The sequence below is a fragment of the Pipistrellus hanaki genome (genome assembly GCF_964339955.1).
Source record: "Pipistrellus hanaki genome assembly, chromosome: X".
Classification (NCBI taxonomy): domain Eukaryota; kingdom Metazoa; phylum Chordata; class Mammalia; order Chiroptera; family Vespertilionidae; genus Pipistrellus; species Pipistrellus hanaki.
Window position 1 is genome coordinate 26,947,815 of NC_140524.1, and position 22,837 is coordinate 26,970,651.

At 42.3% G+C, this 22,837-nt stretch overlaps 1 protein-coding gene across 1 annotated transcript in view; it reads left to right on the forward strand.

Annotated features, from left to right (window-relative positions):
- ZDHHC9 (zDHHC palmitoyltransferase 9) overlaps positions 1-22,837 on the forward strand; it is a 37,136-nt gene extending 14,299 nt beyond the window's left edge. The window contains exons 4-10 of the mRNA XM_084870753.1: positions 7,295-7,453; positions 13,080-13,217; positions 14,130-14,176; positions 14,922-15,026; positions 16,065-16,168; positions 17,059-17,155; positions 18,317-22,837. Coding sequence (XP_084726879.1) covers positions 7,295-7,453; positions 13,080-13,217; positions 14,130-14,176; positions 14,922-15,026; positions 16,065-16,168; positions 17,059-17,155; positions 18,317-18,430 — 764 coding nt within the window. The 3' untranslated portion in view covers positions 18,431-22,837. The remainder of the gene's footprint in view (positions 1-7,294; positions 7,454-13,079; positions 13,218-14,129; positions 14,177-14,921; positions 15,027-16,064; positions 16,169-17,058; positions 17,156-18,316) is intronic.

Here is a 22,837-nt window from a genome sequence, read left to right on the forward strand (position 1 = left end):
CAGGCCTGCAGGGGAGGGCAGTTGGGGGCAATCGGACCAGCAGGGGAGCAGTTAGGAATCGACCAGGCTGGCAGGGGAGTGGTTAGGAGGTGATCAGGCTGGCAGGCAGGCAAGTGGTTGGGAGCCAGCAGCCCTGGATTATGAGAGTGATGTCTGACTGCCAGCAGTTGGACATCTCCCAAGAGGTCCCAGATTGGAGAGGGTGCAGGCTGTGCTGAGGGGACCCCTCCCCCCCAGTGCACAAATTTTGTGCTCCAGGCCTCTAGTCTAATAATAGGATAATATGCAAATTAGTTGTCATGTAACCACTGGACCTGAGCCTGCATGGCACCTGCCCTGGGTGGGAGATCTCAGGCCGGGCCCCCTGTCCAGCGGGGCTTGATGGGAAACTTCAGGCCACTGCCCCCACCTGGCGGGGCTTGACAGGAGACCTCAGGCTGCATCCCCCACCCTGGCACTGGGCCAGGAGATCTCAGGCTGTGCCTTCTGTCTGGTGGGGCTTGATGGGGGACCTTAGGTCATGCCCTCTGCCCTGGCACTGGGCCAGGAGACCTCAGGCTGCATCCCCTGCCCTAGCGCTGTGCCGGGGGACTTCAGGCTGTGTCCCCCACCCAGTAGGGCTTGATGGGGGATCTCAGGCTGTGTCCCTTGACCCGGCACTGGGCTGGGGGACCTGAGGCTGCACAGAGGAATCTGAGACTGTATCCCACACCCGGTGCCGGGCTGGTGGACCTGAGGCTGCACCCCCTGCCTGACGCCAGGCTGGGGGACCTGAGGCTGTGTCCCCCACCAAGAGGGGCTTGATGGGGATGGGGGTGGCTGGGTCTGGGTCTCCTGTGATTTTGAGGCGCACGTGGGTGGGAAGGGACTTGACTCTGGGTCCCGAGGCACGCCCCAGACTCTGACAGGAGGGAGATTTTCACATATATTTTACTAATTTTGTTTCATCTCTGACACTTCTGTTATAGAGAGAGGGCAAACAGCAATATTAATATATATCCTCTAATTAATTCCATCTTAATACACACGAATTTTGTGCACCAGGCCACTAGTGGCATCATAATAGTGGTTGCAGATAAACAATCATTTCTAGGCTTTCCCCTCTGAGATCCTGAATCTGAGATCATGCCCACCCTGTGCATTTGCTAAGGCAACTGAAGCAAGGTTTGAAAGTCATGCTTCCTTGTTTTTTCTTGTGTTGAGTTGCGTTTTGGGAGGGATTTGTTACCAAGGTCTGCTGCACTGTTCCCAAAAGGATGGTTATTTTGTTTTGTTTTTTTACTCTTTGGTCATCATCAACTCATTTGATTTTTTTTTTCATGAAAGCTATAAAACTTCTCTTGGTAAAAATATCCTTACACATATGCACATACCTACAATTTTGGATGTGATTTCAGGGATTCATAGAACTTTTGAAGCCCATTCATGGGTCCATAACCAAGAATTCCTGCTTTGGGAGAACACACAAGGTAGGAGGGGTCAATTATGATGCCAGGGACCATTGAGAATTCTAGAACTGATAAGGAAGCAGTTATGGTTTCATTACTGTACCTAAGGGACAGTCTGTACCTAAGGGACAGAGATAGAGTATTACACTACCGAGAAGCCAGGGTGGCTTCAGGAATTGAAGCAGGACATCCCAGGGCTAGAGCGGATATTTTGGGAACTCACCTTGGGAAAGAAGGCCGCGATGCCAGTACTAGCAGAGAGTGAGAGCCCACCAGACCCAACAGCAGTGACTGCCTAAATAGTTCTCAGTTCCAGTACCCAAGTAACTTGAGTCAGCATACAAGCAAAATAGAAAGGGACCCAGGATTTATAAGACTAAAAGCTACATCAGTTGAGCACCAGTTTGTGGTTAGCCTTTATTTCTTTTAGGGTATGTGTTTATTTTTTTTTAATTTAAATTTTATTTAATTCAAAATACAAACCTGTCAGGATTCTAATAGGTATTACATTTATTTTTATTTTTTATTTATTTTTTTAATTTTAATATATTTTATTGATTTTGTACAGAGAGGAAGGGAGAGAGATAGTTAGAAACATTGATGAGAGAGAGTCATCGATCAGCTGCCTCTTGCACATCCCGTACTGGGGATATGCCCGCAACCAAGGTACATGCCCTTGACCGGAATCGAACCCAGGACCCTTCAGTCCCCAAGCCGACGCTCTATACATTGAGCCAAACTGGTTTCGGCTATTTTTTTTAAAAAATTGATTTCAGAGAGGAAGGGAGAGAGTGAGAAATAGAAATATCAATGATGAGAAAGAATCATTTATCGGCTGCTTCCTGCCTGCCCCCTACTGAGGATCGAGCCCACAACCTGGGCATGTGCCCTTGACTGGAATCGAACCTGGGACCCTTCAGTCTGCAGGCTCTATCCACTGAGCAAACCGGCTAGGGTGAGAATTTACATTTTTATGCTTATCCAAAAAATAGTGTCTTTTTATATTTTCAGATTGAATTTTATGTTCTTTAATATTTATATATATGTATAATTATTGATTTCAGAGAGGAAGGGAGAGGAAAAGAGAGAGAAACATCAATGATGAGAGAGAATCTCTGATGGCTGTCTCCTGCATGCCCCACACTGGGAATTGAGCCCACAACCTGGGCATGTGCCCCAACTGGGAATTGTACTATGATCTCCTAGTTCATAGGTTGACGCTCCACCACTGAGCCACGCTGGCCGGGTTAAAAAATTTAATTGACTTGTCTTTGTGCATGTCACAACAGGTTCCTTAGCAAGGTTAGCTCTGTTTTGCCCAATCACTGGGGTTGGGGGCCAAGGATGAGACATCATATTTGTGACCCCTGCATTTAACATGCTTCTCTCAATAGAAGAGTGCATTCTTTTTTTTTTTTAAATTATTATCTGTGTACATATACCATTGCCCCCCCCATACACGCCCTCCCTCCCCATAGTTTTGTGTCCATTGGTTGTACTTATATGCATGTATACAAGTCCTAGAAGAGTACATTCTTTTTTTTTAATATATTTTATTGATTTTGTACAGTGAGGAAGGGAGAGAGATAGAGAGTTAGAAACATCAATGAGAGAGTCATCGATCAGCTGCCTCTTGCACACCCCCTACTGGGGATATGCCCGCAACCAAGGTACATGCCCTTGACCGGAATCGAACCCGGGACCTTTCAGTCCCCAAGCCGATGCTCTATCCATTGAGCCAAACCGGTTTCGGCAGAAGAGTGCATTCTTGAGTTCATACTCATGCACATGTTTATTTTTATGCTAACAAGTTTTTGTTAACTTGCATTCAGTGTTCAGCCCGGTACAGCAGGTCCTCGAATAACATTGTTTTATTCAACATAGTTTCATTATAACATGAATGAGATATCATAGGAACTTAACTCTTGTTTATATTAATTAGTCTATAGTAAACTTGGTTTCATTATATGTCATTTCACTTAAAGTCACAGAACCTATTGAAGATGCTACATGAGGATTTACTGTATTGGGTATGTTATGGGTGAGGAGAACCGAGAGAAGAAAGCGGGTGATTCCCTTGCATCACAGTACTTCACAGGGAGGATGAACCATGAACTGCCTTCATGTAAAGCACATACAAAGGATTATTAAGGTGGCAGGTGCCATGCTGGTACTTATATCCTCTAATGAACAGCCATCCCCATCCTTGTCTGACTTATAAAACACTACTCTGTTTGATTTCACAGCATCCACCCCACTCTTCAAAAAAGGGAAAAATGTTCCATATGGCAGATATTTTAAAAACCAAAATGAAGTGAAAAATATTCTGTTTTTAGAATTACCCTGCATAGGGAGGGTGCAACAAGACAGGCACTCTCATATGCCGCAGATGGGCGGCGTGCAAATCTATCAATTTGGGAAGCAGTTTGGCAATAGTAATATTGGCTTTAAGGGCTCATGCCCTTTGACCCAGTAATTCCACTTCTGACAGGGTTTCGCTAAAGGAAATAGACAGATTTACACAAATTACTGTAGAAGGATTTTTAGTATATCATTTTTCTGTTTCATCTTAATATGGCACTAGCTATTTTAATGCTGACAACTTTATATATTACTGCTCAGACTTCAACAAGCTTTTCTTTATGTTTTAGAAATTAATTTTAACACATGACTGTATTCTTGAGGAAGGGAGGAGGGGGTTGGGATAGGGGTATGGTATTCAAAGGAATTTAGCTTTATTTGTAATATAACTTTGAATGTAGCTTTTTAAAAAAAATTTATCTTTATCGTTGAAAGTATTACAGATGTCCCTCTTTTTACCCCCTCTCCCCTCCCTCTTTCCCCCTCTCCCCTCCGCCCCCACTCCCATTTCCTCCCAGGCCTTCATCGCATTATTGTTTGCGTCCACGGATGATGCACATATGCAAATAAGTTCTTTGGTTAATCTCTTCCCACCCCCCTCTTCACTTCCCTCTGAAATACACATCTGTTTATATATGCAGCAGAATTTAAATGAGTAAATAAATAATAGTACACGCATATGATGGAATATTGTATTGCCATTAATAATGTTTTCAGAAAAAATAATAGAAAAAATGTTTGTTGTATAATCTTAAGTGAAAAAACACAATGTATAACATTGCATGTTATAACATGATCTCAAATTTTAAAAAATCATAAATGTTTATCTGTTAAGGGAAGATAAAGGGAAATACACTAAAATGCATGAATATCCCTGAGCTAAAAAAAAATACCTTTATTTTTCTTTACGTTTTCTGTTTTTCCAAAATTTTTACAATAAACATGTATTACTCTTATTTTAAAATAATTGTTTTTCTAAGTATTAGCCTCTTTTATGCATATATTTTATTTTATTTTATTTTTTTGATCTTTCTTTTTTTATTTTTTTAATTTTTTAATCAATCTTTATTGTTCATATTATTACAAAGGTTCCTCATTTCTTCCCCCCTCCACCAGGTTCCCACCCCACCCTCCGCCCCCTCCCCATCCCCCATTGTCCTCATCCATAGGTGCAGTTTATGTTCAGTCTCTTCCTCCCTCCCTTTCCCCGATAGTAAATCCCTTTTCAGATAGCAAATCAGTCACTTAGCATTTTCTCATATCAACAATACCTCCACATGCCCAATGATACATTTCATACAAAAGACATTTCCAAATAGGTCAACCAGCCTCATCCAGGCCCCACCCAAGGCACTCAACAGATCAACACCCCAGCCCTATACTAACTCAACACATCCAGATCTAAGCCTTCATCACTTGATTCAGCAGACCCTCAAGTTCCCACAAAAGTTTCCAGCCATGTCTGAGAGGCAGCCGTGGGGCAGGGGCAGGCGAGGAGTGAGCTGTTCTGGGCCTGGCTGCTCCGGGCCTGGCCTCTGTTGCTCTGGTCCGTTCCACAACCAGCTGCTCCGGGTCTGGTCACTGCCGCTCCCGACCTAGTTGCTCTGGACTTGGCTGCTGCTGCTCTGGGCCTGGCCACTCCCAGCCTGGCAGCTGCTGCTCCGGGCCTGGCCGCACCAGACCCGGCTGCTCCAGGCCTGGCCGCTCCCAGCCTGGCAGCCGCTGCTCCGGGACTGGCCACACCAGATCCGGCTGCTTCGAGCCTGGCCGCTCCCAGCCTGCAGCTGCTGCTCCGGGCCTGGCTGCACCTGACCCGGCTGTTCCGGGCCTGGCCGCTCCCATCTGGCAACCGCTGCTTCAGGCCTGGCTGCACCAGACCGGCTGCTCCGGGCCTGGCCACTCCCAGCCTGGCAGCTGCTGCTCTGGTCCTGGCCGCACCAGACCCAGCTGCTCCGGCCTGGCCGCTCCCAGCCTGGCAGCCGCTTATGCATATATTTTATTTTTGCAAGATATTGTGAATCTTTTCCTGTCATCATTCACTTGTCCACCATTTTAAAAGGCTGCATAATATTCCATCCTATGCATGTATCATAATTTACTTAACCAACTTCCTATTGTGACATTAAAGTTATTTTCAGATTTTCACTATAAAAGGGACTCTATGAAAAATATCCTTATGTCAACATCTTTTATACAACTCTTTGAAATGTTGATAAGATCCTAAATGTAGAATTTCTGGGTCAAAAAGTAAACATATAAAATTTTTGTAGCCACTGCTACATTATTTACTGATAATGTATAAAAATACCTTTTCCCTATCCTTGCCAACCCTAGATATTTTTTATTTTTTAAAATATATTTTCTTGGTTTTTCACAGAGAGGAAGAGAGAGGGATAGAGAGCTAGAAACATTGATGAGAGAGACTTATTGATCAGCTGCCTCTTGCACACCCCTCACTGGGGATGTGCCCGCAACCAAGGTACATGCCCTTGACCAGAATCGAACCTGGGACCTTTCAGTCCGCAGGACGACACTCTAGCCACTGAGCCAAACCGGTTTTGGCCTATTTTTTTTTTTTTATTCTTTGTTAATCCTCACCCGAGGATATTTTTCCATTAATTTTTAGGGAGAGTAGAAGGGAGAGAGAGAGAGAGAGAGAGAGAGAGAGAGAGAGAGAGAGAGAGAGAGAGAGAAGGAGAGACATTGACATTGACATTGATGTGAGAGAAACACATCAATTGCTTGCTTCCTGCATGTGACCTGACAGGTCTGAGAATCAAACCTGTAATCCAGGTACATGCCCTTGACTAGGAATCAAACCCATGACACTTCAGTGTGAGGGTGGACACTCTAACGACTTAGAAGCATTGGCTAGGGAATCACTAGGTATTTTTTTAAAAAATATATTTTTATTTATTTCAGAGAGGAAGGGTTAGGGTTAGAGTTAGAAACATCAATGATGAGAATCATTGATTGGCTGCCTCCTGCCACCCCACACTGTGGATCGAGGCCACAACCCAAGCGTGTGCCCTTGACTGGAATCGAACCTGGGCCCCAGTCTGCAGGCCGATGTTCTATCCATTGAGCCAAACCAGCTAGGGCTCACTAGGTATTTTTATTCTTTTAAATATTTTTTAATACAGTAGGTGGAAGTGGTATCTTCGTGTTAATTTTTATTTCATTGATTATGAACGAAGTAGGATGTTTTCAATTTCTGTTTTTAGTCATATCACTTCTTCTTTTATGAATATTTTTCTTTGTAATCAGCCAAAAACTTGAAGACACACTTTTTCACATGCATACAAAAGGATTGCGTGGCACTCAGTGGAATTTGATGTTGAGAGTCTACTCTGGAAATGTTAGTATGAAGAAGACAGTGGGCCTAAGGAACCTTCGAATACTCCCATTGCTTTTGGACAACTGGTGAGAACTTTGGGTTCAAACAATGGCTGGCAGTGATGTTAACAGTCTTTGTTGATCTACAGAAGCTACCAATGGTGCGGTACCCCAGGGCCAACGACCACCCCCTCGTATCAAGAATTTCCAGATTAACAACCAGATTGTAAAGTTGAAATACTGTTATACATGCAAGATCTTCCGGCCTCCCCGGGCCTCCCATTGCAGCATCTGTGACAACTGTGTAGGTGAGTAAAATCCTTAGGGCATAGTCTGGGGGAAGGGCTGAGTTGAAGAAGAGTGTAAAGGTAATTTTTTTAAGAAAAAATTAGTAGCCGAAGCTGGTTTGGCTCAGCGGATAGAGCGTCGGCCTGCGGACTGAAGGGTCCCGGGTTCGATTCCGGTCAAGGGCATGTACACTGGTTGCGGGCACATCCCCTGTAGGAGGTGTGCAGGAGGCAGCTGGTTGATGTTTCTCTCTCATCAATGTTTCTAGCTCTCTATCCCTCTCTCTTCCTCTCTGTAAAAAATCAATAAAATATATTTTAAAAAAAGAAAAAAGAAGAAAAAATTAGTAGTGGTAGTTAGGAAAGCTAGAATTAGACAGGAAACAAGCATCTGAACAACTGTAAATCAACTGTACTTCTTAGATCAAATTGGAATTTAAATATCTGCTAGTCTTAAAAACAAAACAAAACAAAAAACAACAACCCAAAACAACCTTTTTGGTAAGTGGGAAAATAAATGACTTATTGGGTTTTTGTTTTACTAACCTCACCCAAGGATATTTTTCCCATTGATTTTTAGACAGAGTGGAAGGGAGGGGGAGAGATGGGGAGAGAGAAACATTGATGTGAGAAAGACACATCAATTGGTTGGCTCCTGCACATGCCTGGCCATGCTGAGGATTGAACCTGCAACTGAGGTATGTGCCCTTGACCGGAATCGAATCCAGGACCCTTCAGTCTGTGGACCGACACTCTGGCCACTGAGCGAAAATGGCTAATGTAAATTACCTGTTTTTCAAATCTATATTTTCTTTTAAAAAAAATATATATTTGATTGATTTTTTTACAGAGAGGAAGGGAGAGAGATAGAGAGCTAGAAACGTCTATGAGAGAGAAATATCGACCAGCTGTCTCTTGCACACCCCTTACCGGGGATGTGCCCGCAACCAATGTACATGCCCTTGACCGGAATTGAACCTGGGACCTTTCAGTCCGCAGACCAACGGTCTACCACTGAGCCAAACCGGTTTTGGCATCAAATCTATATCTGTTTCAAGTGGAACCCACCTTGCATAGGGGGAGGAGAATCCTAGTCTACTGGAGAGCAGCATCGGGGAAGGAAGGACTTTGTAAGAAATAGTATTCCCAAGAAGAAAGTTGTTAGCATTTATTGAGTTCCTACTATATACTAGGCACTATTCAGGGGTCTTCAAACTACGGCCCGCGGGCCACATGCGGCCCGCAGAGGAGTCTGATCCGGCCCGCCAGGTTTTTTGGGCAGTGAGCGCAGCCGAGGTGTTACAGTAGGAATTAGTAGTTCATATAGTCCGGCCCTCCAGCTCTCTGAGGGACCGTGATCTGGCCCCCACTTTAAAAAGTTTGAGGACACCTGCATGAAGTGTTTTCCCTTTCTCTCGTTTAAGACTTGTTAGAATCCCAGGAGACAGGTATTATCCCCATTTTATAGATGAGGAAATAGGTAAAGCACCTTTATGTGGGTTCATATAATTAGTAAGAGATGAAGCTGGAACAGGTATGATTCTCAAACTCATTTCTTCTTTCTCTGCTGCTGTTATAAGGGTTTTGGGTGTATGCGTGTGCATAATGTATCTGTGCTTTTAGCCACATGTATGTGGCTTAGTTGTAATCACTGCCTCCTGTGCACTGAGCTCTGGGAAAGATCAGAAACAGTCCTTAAATATGTATATCAATAGGCAAATATGATCAATTCCTTATATTATTACTAGGCTTACTTACAGCGTTCTTTATATATGTCATAGAACAGGCCTGAGTACATAGCTTTCTTCTTATTATCCAGTTCTTTAGACAAAGCTTGAAAAGATATCTTACTTTATGTGGTAAAAAGCTACATGTAGGTAAGATTTTAGAAATTTAAATCCATTTTATTTAATTATTTTTATTTTTTTAAATATATTTTTTATTGATTTCAGAGAGGAAGGGAGAGGGAGAGATAGAAACATCAATTATGAGAATCATCAGTGGGCACACCCCACACTGGAGACTGAGCTGCAATCTAGTCCTGTACCCTGACTGGGAATCGAATCATGACTTACTGGTTCATAGGTTGAGACTCAACCACTGAGCCACACTGGCGAGGTAAATTGAAACCCATTTTAAATAAGCCAGGAAACTTAATGTTTCAAGAATGTCTGATGTGAAGGTTTTCATAAAGAATTTCCTTTCCTTATTAATATTCTTAAATATAAAGAAATCATACAAATTGATTTTTTAAAATCTACATCTGAGGATATTTTTTCCATTGATATTTTTAGAGAGAGTGGAAGGGAGAGAGAAACATCAACGTGAGAATGATACATCGATTGATTGCCTCTTGCACACACCCCGACCAGGAGACCGGGACTGGGGATTAAACCTGCAACTGTGGTACATGCCCTTGATCAGGGATCAAACCCGAGACCATTTGGAATGTGTGCTGAACAAACAGTCCAGGGCACAAATTGATTTTTAAAAAAGAACCACTACATTTTAAGAGTCTCATGCTCTGCCGACTGAGCTAGCCAGGCAAGAACCACTAAATTTTAGTAGAAATATGGACAGTTTACAAAATAAAAAAAAATACAATTAACTAGTTAACATGAAAAAAATTTATCCCTATTAAATATCAAAGAAATAAAAATTAAAGCAGGACCTTTTCAAATCTAGATAACAAGCAAGGGAAACCTAGTAATGCTTAGTGCTACATTGGTAGGAGTGTAATTTGGGACAAACTTTTTGGAAAGCAACCTAATCTATACTAATAAAGAGCTAATATGCTAATGGTCGGGACACCATAATGGGTAATGACCAGGTCATTAGCGTATTAGCTGGGGCATTGCTCTAGAGACAGGGCGGAAGCTGGGAGGTGCCTGAAGAAGGCAGGACTATCTCATGCCGGGGAGGGCAGGGGTGAGAGCCCATAGCGCCCCCTCACCAGTCCTTCGCCACCCACCGCTTGCCCTCTGAGTGGCCTGTGGCCCACCTGCCAGGGGAAGGAGCACAGCCCAGCAGGCAGGCGGCTTCCACGTTCTCTTCTGGTGTCATGATGGGGCAGAGCTGCCGAGTTGCTCGGGAGATGGGGTCCGGGGAGGTGGGGAGGCGCCCAGAGAAGGTGGGACCAGCCCGAGGTGATTTGAGGGACCGAGGGCAGGGCTTGAAGCAGCCAGAGAAGGCCAGAGGGTTTGGGGGCTGGGCCAGGCGCGCTGGAACTCTACTGGACAGGTTCGGGTGTCAAGGCAGAGATGCAGGTGGGTGGGTGGCGAGACTTCGCACTCTGGGCTTCTAGTAAGATTGATAAAACTTTAAAACATTGATGTCAATGATTACCTTTCTAGAAATTCCTAAGAAAATAATATAAAATGTGATAAAAGATTTAGGTATGGAAATATGTACCTCAGGAATATTATAATAATGAAAATTTGAATAAGTCTTATTGTCAACCAGTAAATAAATGGTGGAACATTCATACAAGGGACTTTTATGGGAAAACCTTATGCCAAAAAGTGAAATGAAATAAAATAGAAGACAGGCTACATGTATAGTGTGATCTCAGACATTTAAAAAATATGAATATGCGTAAAGAGATATGAAAGGAAATACTTCAGAATGCTCCTAGTTTGTTATCTATAGGTTGTGGGTTTATCAGTGAGTTTGTTTCCTTGTATTATAAGAAAAAAGTGTGATTTAAAGTACAGTAAAAATATATCTGTATAAACCTACATTTCCAGTTAAGTTTGAACATGTAATTCTTTTCTACATTTTCCTTCTCTTTTCTGAAAAGATATATTGTAGCCCTTTAACTGGGAGATGTATCATTCTTACAGTCTTACTATTTTTGACAGTATGCAGTTCATTGTCCTTTAAAAATGATGTGTTATTCTTTGTGCCTTTTTGGTTCATTGAATAATACATGTTCATTGTAGAAAATACAGGGAGCACAGAAAGTGTAAATAAAATCTAATCCCAAACTCACTCTCCATTTCTCTATATTCCCTTCCAGCCTCACTCTTGTTTGTGAAATTAGATCACACAGGATTGACTTCTTATTTCTACCTTTGTTGTTTAACATATCTTAAGTATGTTTTTACACCTTTAGTACATGTCTTTTGAATATTTTAGTTTAATGACTGTATATAATCTATCACATCACTATATTCTAGTTTTTAAGGCAGTTTCCTATCATTAGATATTATTCATGATTCCATTTTATTCATTATTATAACACTGTAATCAAAATTATTTAATATACAGATATGGTAAAATTAGAACCTTCATACATTTCTGGTGGGAATGTAAAATGGTTCAGTCACTGTGGAAAAGTTTGGCAGTTCCTCAAAAAGTTAATCATAGAATTAACATATGGTCCGGCAATTCCACTCATGGGTATATACTTGTATTAGTCTGCTTGGGATGCCATAACAAAATACACAGACTGGGTGACTTAAATAACAGAAATCAATTCTGACATTTAGAAGTCCAAGATCAAGGTATTGGCAGGGTTGATTTCTGGTGAGGCCTCCCTCTCTGTCTTACAGGCAGTCACCTTCCTTTTTAAAAGTAATTTTTAAAAAATATGTTTTTATTGATTTTAGAGAGAGAGGAAGGGAAAGGGGGAGAGAGGGAAGAAACATCAATATGAGAGAGAATCATTAATTGGCTGCCTCCTGCAAGCCCCACATTGGGGATTGAGCCCGCAACCCAGGCATGTGCCCTGACTGGCAATCTAACTGGTGACTTCTTGGTGCATGGGACTTTGCTGAACATTTAACTCTTTAATGCATCTGGAATTCATTTTGATAAATAGTGTTAGGGGGAAATTTTTAACCTTATTTTCCACTAAATAGCCAATTGTATCAGTGTTGTTTATGGAAAAGTACTTCTTTTCACCATTGATTTTGTAATGTTGCTTTTATTAAGACAGTAAATTCTTATATTTTCTAGTGTCTGTTTCTGGCTATGCCACACCATTTTTAAAAATATATATATATATTTTATTGATTTTTTACAGAGAGGAAGAGAGAGGGATAGAGAGTTAGAAACATCGATGAGAGAGAATCATCGATCAGCTGCTGCTTGCACACCCTCTACTGGGGATGTGTCCACAACCAAGGTACATGCCCTTGACCGGAACCGAACTCCGGACCTTTCAGTCTGCAGGCCGATGCTCTATCCACTAAGCCAAACCAGTCTAGGTGCCACACCATTTTAAATATTGTAATTTTATAGTTTTTTACAAACTGGAGGTTAAGAAAACCACACTACTAATTTTTCAAAAATTGCTGCTATTTTCACTTATTTCTTCTTCCTGGACTTAGTAGGCCCACCTACCAAGATTTTTCTTTGGAAAAGCAGAGACTCAGTGAGACAGATCACTTAACCCCCCAGTTCCTTAGTTTCCTCTGTAGTAAAATGGGGAAAAGAATATCTTCTTTTGCTCAACTTCTAGGGTGATTGTGGGGGAAAAATGAGATGGCTATGAAAACATTGTAAAAAAGACAAAAATAACAATCAGTTTTTTACAATTGAAATAGGCAGTGATCTGGGGTCTTTGAATTAGTTGTTCAGATGTGAATGGTGGGGTTGCACTGTATTTTAGAGGCTTTGACACTAGATTCTCTTTTTCCCACAGAGCGCTTCGACCATCACTGCCCCTGGGTGGGGAATTGTGTTGGAAAGAGGAACTACCGCTACTTCTACCTCTTCATCCTTTCTCTCTCCCTTCTCACCATCTATGTCTTCGCCTTCAATATCGTCTATGTGGCCCTCAGTGAGTATGCAGGACAGTGCCTGTTGTTGGAGTAGGGGTGGGATGGGAGAAGACTTGAGGACAGCTTAGGGGAGTGGTTGGGTTTCCTGGTGGGACTTTACCGTTGTGAAGGTGCCTCAGGACCAGCTAGAAATAAGCACTACCTTCTGCTCTTGAGTAGGGCTCCAGACCTCAGCTCATCAATCAGTATTTACTGAGTGAGTTGGCCTTCTCACTGACCCTCTGCTGGGGACCATGCCATAATAACTGGTTTGTACCCAGAGTACTAGGCATTTCTAAGGTGATCCCAAAGGTTGGGGATCTATTTTGCTGTCTGCATCCTCTCTTCTTTTGCTTTATGTGCCAAGTGGTAGAAGGGGTTATATCTGAGAAATGCCTTTTAGTAGCTCCTGGTTTACTTTGGGAGATAGAAAATACACACCTATGTGTGTGCATGTACACAAACACATACACACACATAAATAAGCAGATGACAAATAAGGGCAGAGGGGATGTGGAATTAAAGGAGTGATCTTAATCAAAACAACTTCCTGGGAAGGGATGAGTTCTCGGCTGGATTTTGAACAGAGGAGGGAGGACATGGATTGGTGAGGAGAGAGGGTTTTTAGGGGTGTTTCTAATTTATTTTATCTATGAATGAATATCCCCCTGCATGCCCATAGTGAGGACTAGGGAAAAGGGAGGGGAGCCAGATGCTTGGCTTCTGCCCAACTAGACCATTGCTGGTTCCTGCATTTGGTTGGGAGACTACCTCATTGGGGGTGTGAGTCCCTTGTCTGAGCGAGGGCTTATTTCTTGCCAGCTTGTAACAAGGGGCAGGGAGGAGGAAGTGAGTATACAAGGATAAGTGTGCATTTTAAAAATTAAAGTCGCTAATTTTTTTTTTCTCTACTACTCCTCCCAATTTCATAGAATCCTTGAAAATTGGCTTCCTGGAGACGTTGAAAGAAACTCCTGGAACATATCCTCCCCTGGCAGTATGTCCCTGTGAATCCTTCTTAAATTACTTTCCAGCATGCTTTCTCTCTGCAGTTATCCCATCATCTCAGTTTTCAGACATCAGAGAGTGCCAAATTCTGGGGGGAAATAGTCTTAGTGATAGCAATCAGAAGGGAGATGACCAAGACTTAAAGGGTGGCCTTTGCTTTACCCCCTTCTCTACTTCCTTCCTTCCAGTTCCTTCTAATCACACACTCTGCCCTGCCTCTGTAGTGGGCTATCTATGCCTCAATATATTTCTTATGTCACTTGCTGGAAGCCCACCTTTCTGTTACGGCTAATGCTTACTTTGTACAGCAGTTGCACTTCTGAAAAGGAAATTCAGATGGGATTTCTATAAATCACATCCTGTTTTTCCCACCAATTTTTTCATTTATAAAGTTTATTTTTTGATGGATTTTCCATAAGCAGTGATGGCCAGCATTGTTTAGCTTTGGCCCCCTCCTAAACATCCCCTTCAAAAAGCTAATGATCTAAAAACAGAGGAACAGTTAAATATGCTAGAGATGTTTGAGAGTTACTCATAGTGAACAGACAGGAGTCCTTTACCTGTCATAAGGGATGTATCCAGCGAATTTAGGATTCATCTGTTATGTATGGATACTTGGCCATTTGTGATATATTCCGAGAGGTAAAGACTGGCGCCATGAGAAGGATGAAGCATTTTGTCTGCTGGTGTGGCTTCAACATTCCTTAACATACCTCACTGTTCTAGAAGTACTCATTTGTTTCTTCACACTCTGGTCCGTCGTGGGACTAACTGGATTTCACACTTTCCTTGTGGCTCTCAACCAGACAACCAATGAAGACGTGAGTCAACCTTCCCAACTTCTCATCACATATTCTTTTAAAAAATGTATATTTATTTATTGATTCCAGAGAAGAAAGGCGAGGGAGAGAGAGACATAGAAACATCAATAATGAGAGAGAATCATTGATTGGCTGCCTCCTGTACGCACCCCCAGCCCCCCACTGGGTATCGAGCTTGCAATCGGGGCATGTGCCCTTGATGGAATTGAACCTGAGGCCCTTTAGTCTGTAGGCTGACAGTCTATTCACTGAGCCAAACTGGCTAGGGCTCATTACATATTCTTTCTTCAAAGCCTATTCTCTTGTTACCTGCTAGAGAACTGAATCTCCAGGGCCTGGGAGGTTGAGGCAGGCAGAAACCTAGCGTGGGAGATTGTTAAATCTGAAGTGTGGAGAAGAAAGCAGACTGCTTTGTTTAGAGCTGAATGCCTGTAGAGAATTAAGAAGAAGAGGTTGAATGGTAGGGGAGGTACAAGGTCTTCAGCGATTCATAGATCTTTAAAGGCTAATTGGTGCTTCCGGATTAGGGATGGACAAGGACAAGTGCACAGAATAAATCCTTGCTTTTTAAAAGTTACCAATTAACCCATGTTCGTTGCAGAAAATCAAAAAAGACAGAGGAGCAAACATATCGAATAAGTCCCTGTAACTTTACCTTCTATACATCACCATTGTTAATGGTATGATTTATAGTCTAGATTTGTCTAAACTTGTTCCCCTTTATGGGACTATATATTTTGAATTTTTAAATTAAAATAGATACATATTGTTTAGTTACCTGCTTTTTTTCACTCTGCTGTGGACATTGTCCCATGGCTATGCATTGTATTTTTTTATTTTCCTATTGTGGTGAGATGTTCATTATATAAAATGTACCATCTTAACTATTTTAAGTGTATAATTTAGTGGCATTAAGTATATTCATGTTGTTGTGCAACTATTACCATCACCCATCTCCAGAACGTTTTTTATCTTCCCATGCTGCACGTTTTTCTTCAACATAAATTTTAAATGTAAGTCTTGGCTTTTATCTTGCAGATCAAAGGCTCATGGACAGGGAAGAATCGAGTCCAGAATCCCTACAGCCATGGCAACATTGTGAAGAACTGCTGTGAAGTGCTGTGTGGCCCCCTGCCCCCCAGGTACTCAGGGGACTAGAAGGTCCTGGGACTCTTGGGTTGAGCAACTCAAGCCAATCCTAACGCTTGGTATTATGCCTTCTTCTGAATGTGACCTCTTGGTGTCAAATAGGACTTCCAGGGATTGTCCCTTGGTGCCATATCTACATAGACCATAGACCACAGGATAATTGTTTTATTTTTATTTTATTTATTTATTTTTTAAATATATTTTATTGATTTTTTACAGAGAGGAAGGGAGAGAGATAGAGAGTTAGAAACATCAATGAAAGAGAATCATCGATCAGCTGCCTCTTGCACACCCCCTACCGGGGATGTGCCCGCAACCAATGTACATGCCCTTGACTGGAATCGAACCTGGGACCTTTCAGTCCACAGACCGACGCTCTACCACTGAGCCAAACCGGTTTCGGCAGGATGACTGTTTTAAAGAGATGACCTTTCATTCTTATTTCATTTGTTTTTTTTTTTTTAAAAAAATATATTTTATTGATTTTTTTTACCGAGAGGAAGAGAGAGGGATAGAGAGTTAGAAACATCGATGAGAGAGAATCATCAATCAGCTGCCTCTTGCACACCCCCTACTGGGGATGTGCCCGCAACCAAGTACATGCCCTTGACCGGAATCGAACCTGAGACCTTTCAGTCTGCAGGCCGACGCTCTTTCCACTGAGCCAAACTGGTTTCGGCTCATTTGTTTCTTACCCTGGTTAATGTGGTATGCCCTGGTTTGTGGAAGAAAAAGTGAGTGGAAGATAGGAGGCATGTGCTAGGATCAGACTAGGCTGCCAAAGGGCAGGTTAATGTTTTCCAGTCCACAATGCAAGGTTCAGAGGGTGGGTGGCTAGAGGGGGGAATGGGAAGTGCTTTATTAACTGTCCTGTCTCCTTCAGCGTGCTGGATCGAAGAGGTATTTTACCACTGGAGGAAAGTGGAAGTCGACCTCCTAGCACTCAAGAGACCAGTAGTAGCCTCTTGCCACAGAGCCCAGTAAGTGTTCCCGACTTTAAGATTTTAAGGCTAAGCTGGCGATGGAGAGTGTAGGCTAAATTTACACCTTAAAGATACAGTTAGGCAATTTCATGTTCAATAGCCGCAGCTTCCCTGTCTGCTTTTGCTCTGATATTGCCTCAGATCTTTGTGCCTGTGGGTATAGATTAGGATCTACTCATTTCTTCGACATTCTACTCTGCTAGATGCAGGATACACTAGTGAACAAGGCAAAAAACCATGTCCCTGATCTCAAGGAGTTCACTGTCTAGTGAGGTGAATGTTTTTTGTAAGGTAGATAATTGTTCTCTACTTTGCTTTTCCTATATTTTGAAGTTTGTTTTTTGAATTGCAGCAAACCCATTTTTATATTTTATTATCATCATTTTGAATATAATGTTTATGATAAGTCTGGTCTTAAATTATAACAATTTAGATTAGTAATTCTCAGTTGAATGTGGGGAAAGGTGATATTTTAGAATCGCTCTGGGGGCATTTTCAAACATATATCATCTGAAAATTTTGCTACCCCATTCTCTTTGGTTTAGAATCACTGTTCGAGAGGGCCAAGTGTTAGGGCAGAAACAAGATCGAGACCCGCTGGGTCAGGCCTTGTTAGACAAGTACATTATAACATTCTCTTGTGAAGGAGAGGGGCCTGTGTAATAATCTGTGGTCTCTATTAGTATTATTATGAATAATAATGTAAGCATCTCTCCATAACAGTTAAGAATAGAATTCAAAAAAACATCAGTTGCACTCTGCTGAGAAAACAAGAATAGTCTGGTCTTGGTTTTGAGTTTGGTGTCAGTGGTTGCATATCTGTAACATCAGTGTGGTTGATGGGTTCAGAGGAAGAGCTCAGTGCCTACTGATTATCTCCATGTGGATTTTGAGGATGGGTTTAAAAAAATTTCTTTTATTGATTTCAGAGAAGATGAGAGAAGGAGAGAGAGATAGAAACATCAATGATGACAGAGAACCACTGACTATCTGCCTCCTGCCCGCCCCACACCGGGGATTGAGCTCGCAGTCCAGGCATGCGCCCTGACTGGAATCGAACTGTGACCTCCTGGTTCATAGATCGATGCTCAACCGCTGAGCTACAATGGCCGAGCAAGGATGGGCTTTTTATTGAATTTGATATATTTTCCTTCTTAGGCCCTAACAGAACATCTGAGCTCAAATGAAATGCCAGAGGACAGCACTCCTGAGGAGATGCCACCCCCAGAACCTCCAGAGCCACCACAGGAGGTGGCTGAAGCTGACAAGTAGCCCATCTAATGGAAGAGACTTTTGTTTGTGTTTAATTAGGGCTGTGAGAGATTTAAGGGGAGAAGATAAACCTGAGACAGAGAGCAAGTAAGCTGTTTTTCTTTGATCTTTATTCAGCCAATTGCACACTGGCATTTTCTTGCTGCAAGTTTTTTCTTTTTCCTGGACTCAAGGCAGTCACAGAAGATGTCAGTGACCTCTGGCAACTGGACAGATGGGCCCCTGCATTGGTTTTCCATGGAGTCTCCTTGGGCTCCCCTTTCTTCCCTCCAGATCTTAGCTCTCCTGCTTGGCGCGGTTGGTCCATTTGTGGGGTTAAAGGTTCTTGAGACTGGCACAGATCCTCTCCAGCTGCTGCATGGCACGAGTCCAGAGGTGGTCTCTGAGAACTCTGGCTAGGGAATCCTAACTGGATTCTTGGGGCTTCATAATTGAAGAGGATGGAGAGTGGGGTTGGAGGATTCTCCTGGCCACAAAGTGCCAACATTGCCCATAAATCCTTTCAGGAATGGGGCAGGTAGCTTCCACTTGGTGTATTTATTCATGTAGTTTCTCCTTTGACCCCCATCCACTTTTTAACCCCCAAGCCCCACTCTTTTCCAATTAGAGATATGTAAGTAGTTGCAGTATAGATAACAATTTACATGTCTTATAGATTACCCGGAAACTTTTTAATGCCTGTGCCATTCTCAATAAGAATTCATGAGATGCCAACGGCATCACCCCTTGCACTCTCTGTCTCTTATCTCCTCCTTTCTCACGAGTCCCATTTAATTTGTTTTCCTTCTGACTCTTGCTCCTATTAGGAGCAGGAATGGCAGTAATAAAAGTCTGCACTTTGGCGATTCCTCTCCTCAGAATAAGCCCGAGTGCTCACTTAAACACTACACCCCCCCCCAGACTCCCTGTGTGAGGCCTGCAGAGGCCCGGAATGCACAAATGGGGAAACCAAGGCACAGAGAGGTTCTCCTCTCCTCTCCTCTCCTCTTCCCCTATGTCCCCTCAAAAAAAAAAAAAAAGAAAAGAAAAATGTAAAAAAAGACAACTAGTACTTCCAGTAGGCCTCGGCTGAGTGAGGAGGGAAAGCCCAGCACTGCTGCCCTCCCGGGTGACCCACTCCAAGGCCTTGGCCCACCTCGGGCTTGATAACCACACCAGGGGCTTCCGCCAGCCTCACTTCCAGCACTTCCACTTCCACAGGCAGAGTCCCAGAGCCGCTTCACCTTGGGTGCGGGCTGTGACCCACCCCCGTCAGCTCTGCTCAGGACCTGCTCTATTTCAGGGAAGAAGATTTATGTATTATATGTGGCTATATTTCCTAAAGCACCTGTGTTTTTCTCTTTCTAAGCCAGGGTCCTGTCTGGATGACTTACAGGGAGGGGGGACGTGTAAATCAGAACTTTTAATCTATTTGAAAGTGATTAAACGGTGTCTAATGTAGACTGTCTGCCTCCTCCTTCCCCTTCCATTTCAAGAATCACCATGGGGGCGTGAGTGTCTTTGTGTGGTAGGGTGGGATTGGGGTTGGGGTAGGAGGGGTTTCTAGTTATTACCCATACTTCCATTTTCTGGGGGACCCTTGAGTGGGAGAGATAGCTCCCAAACTCTCCATTGATTTCTACTACATTCTGGGCCGAAGCTCATCTTATTCTGGACTCTAAAGAAAGGGCTTTCAAGGCATTATACAATGTTAGCGAGGTGGGGAGGGTTGGGGCTATATGCACTTAAGAGAACAAGTTCTTTATTGAAATGTTGGGTTTATGCAGATGAATGCTGTTAATTGTAAATGAGTCTTGGTTATTAAAAGTGGCACATTAGCGCCTCTCCTGAGAAATACTTCGTTAGTGATCTTTTACAAATGATGGTATATACTTCATTTTAAGTGGTCTATAATCAAGACTCCTTACGAATTCTTATCTTACTCTTTCCAGTTAATCAGAATGGATGAAATTTGGCTGCTTCCAGATTTTTCTCTATCTTTTTTATTTTTCTTATATCAGAATTTGAGGGGAGAGAGAGAGAGAGAGAGAGAGAGAGAGAGAGAGAGAGAGAGAGAGAGAGAGAGAGGGAGAGAGGGAGAGAGGGAGAGAGAGAGAGAGAGAGACTCCGATTCCTCTCTTTTCTGCCTCGACTTACCATTCTCTTTCTGGCTCTCTCAGTCCTTGTAATTACATTTCAGGTAGTTAGTTCAAAATAATGCCAACCCTGGAGAGTTTGGAAGCTATTAGATTTTTTCCAGTTAACCTGTCACTCAGATGAATCTCTTTTTAGTCATTTCTGAGCCCATCCTGTCTCAGCCCATCTTCTCTCCTAGATTAGGACGGATTTCTCTCCTCCCTTAACTTACCTCAACCACTCTTCTGCTGACCCTTACGTCAGTCAGAGGAGCTTTCTCTTTCTAAGATGAAGGGTCAACATGGAAATCTATCTCTTGTATGAAATAATATATTTTAGTTGTCTGCTTTTTCATGCTTCCTGCTCTCCTTCTTTACCTGTATAACTCTTCTGTATTTAAGACCTTGGCCTGAAGTTCTATTCCATTCATACCATGCACCATCTGGGACTGTCCTTCATCTGAGTTTTGATCAGAGGGGAGATCGAAGAATTGGTCTTTTTAAATGGCTTGCATTCTCTCCATCTCTTCCCTTCCTTTGCATTCCTTCAGTTTCCTATGCATCCCACTTCCCCGGGTGAGGATGGTTGGTACAGGTCCAAAACCTTTCGGGGTTGGTGGGGTTTAGCTATTTGGGACCATTTCTTCATGTCCATTTGGCTCTGGGGCCCTCCTTGCCCTAGCAGAAGGCATCTGCTCTCCCTTTGCTTTTTTCCCCAGGGGCAAGTGGTGGGTTCTAATCCTATAGCAGCTAAATTCCATTCTTCCTGTGCTAACCTACCTGCCTTTATCCCAAGGGCCCTTTTCCTACCGACCAAATTGCTTTACCTTTTTGGGGAAAGAAAAAGTATTTTGTTTTTAAATCTATTTTCTAACTTAAATGCAATTTAATATGTAAATCTCTGCATTTGTGTGTGAACCTACAAATATGTATGTGTGGTGGTTTTTTCACTCTCTGGTATTTCTTAATAAAGAACCTTTTTTTTTTTCTTCTTCTTTCGGGGAAAGCCAATTAATGAAGAAGACTTGAATGGTTTTAGAAATACAGGGATGTGTGCTTCTTTGTGCTTCTGTCTCATTTCTTTACTTGTGCCTAGCATGAGTGGCTGGCCCCCTCCCCCACCTTTTGAACCTCTTCCTTTGAGTGGGCTTTCGGCCTAGTGGGGCAAGAGAGGGGCCTGTCTAGTGTCTGGTACCCCTCCGGGACCACTTGGGTTGGCTAAGTGATAACCTAGCAACTTAGCCCTCATCCCTCTCTCTATGGCCTGGCCCTATTAGTCCTTTTCTTCCAGCTCAGTTTATTTTATACTCCCGAGGCTAGGGCCAGGCTAGGGAGAATCACCATGGGATCACAGTAAATAGTTTTTAAAAAATAATTTGTTCTTGTGCTTTGGTGCTATTAAAGAAGAGCAATGTTTCTAATAATTCGAAAAACATTTGTGTCCGTTTTGAGAAGACGTTCTAGCCATCACTTGCTATTCTTAGGTGATAGGTTTTAGAAATAGTATCAAAGGCTAAAATTGTGACTATCATTACCTTTAAAAGATGCAAGTCCAACTTGCAAAAAAAGATAGTCATTGTACATTTTATGTTCCAAATAAATATGAAAGGAGAATAGGAACTAAAAGTCTGTATCTGTAAACTTTCAAATGGGATATAGAGCATCAATGGAAGTGGGAAAACCTAGTGTGATTAACTGGGCCTAATTATTATACAAATAAACACAAAACGTGTTTTTGCAGTTTTAATATATGCAGTGAATTTCCAGGAATGCAACCATTGTGTAAATTCAGGGAAGATGGTACTTTATTTTGTTCAAAACTTTAATAACATTTGTGACTTTTGAAAATTTTGAAAACTGTGTCACCAATAGCAATGCCATTCATGGATTTTTAAGTTGCCAATATAATGTACCTGTATTCATCTTCTTTGTAGCAATTGAATACACAGTGAATCTACATATGTAAGTGGAAGCATCTGACTTAAAGTATAGTATTGCCCAGGCATTTACATATTGAAATACATATTATTTTACTATAAGCTACTTTCCCTTTATTTTTCCTTTATATTATAATTAGTGTATTATACTGCTCTTCTGGAAATTATGTGTATATGCAGGTTATAATAACTATGAAATTTATTTCAGGGTGGCAAAGGGTTTATTACAAAACATTGTATATAACCAGGGAGGTTTGAAGCTGACAGAGTTGAGAACCATTGGACTCTCAAATGTCCCTTTCTACTTCTAAATACTTGGAAAACTTAGAAAATAAACAAACCTCTTCCTCCCTTCA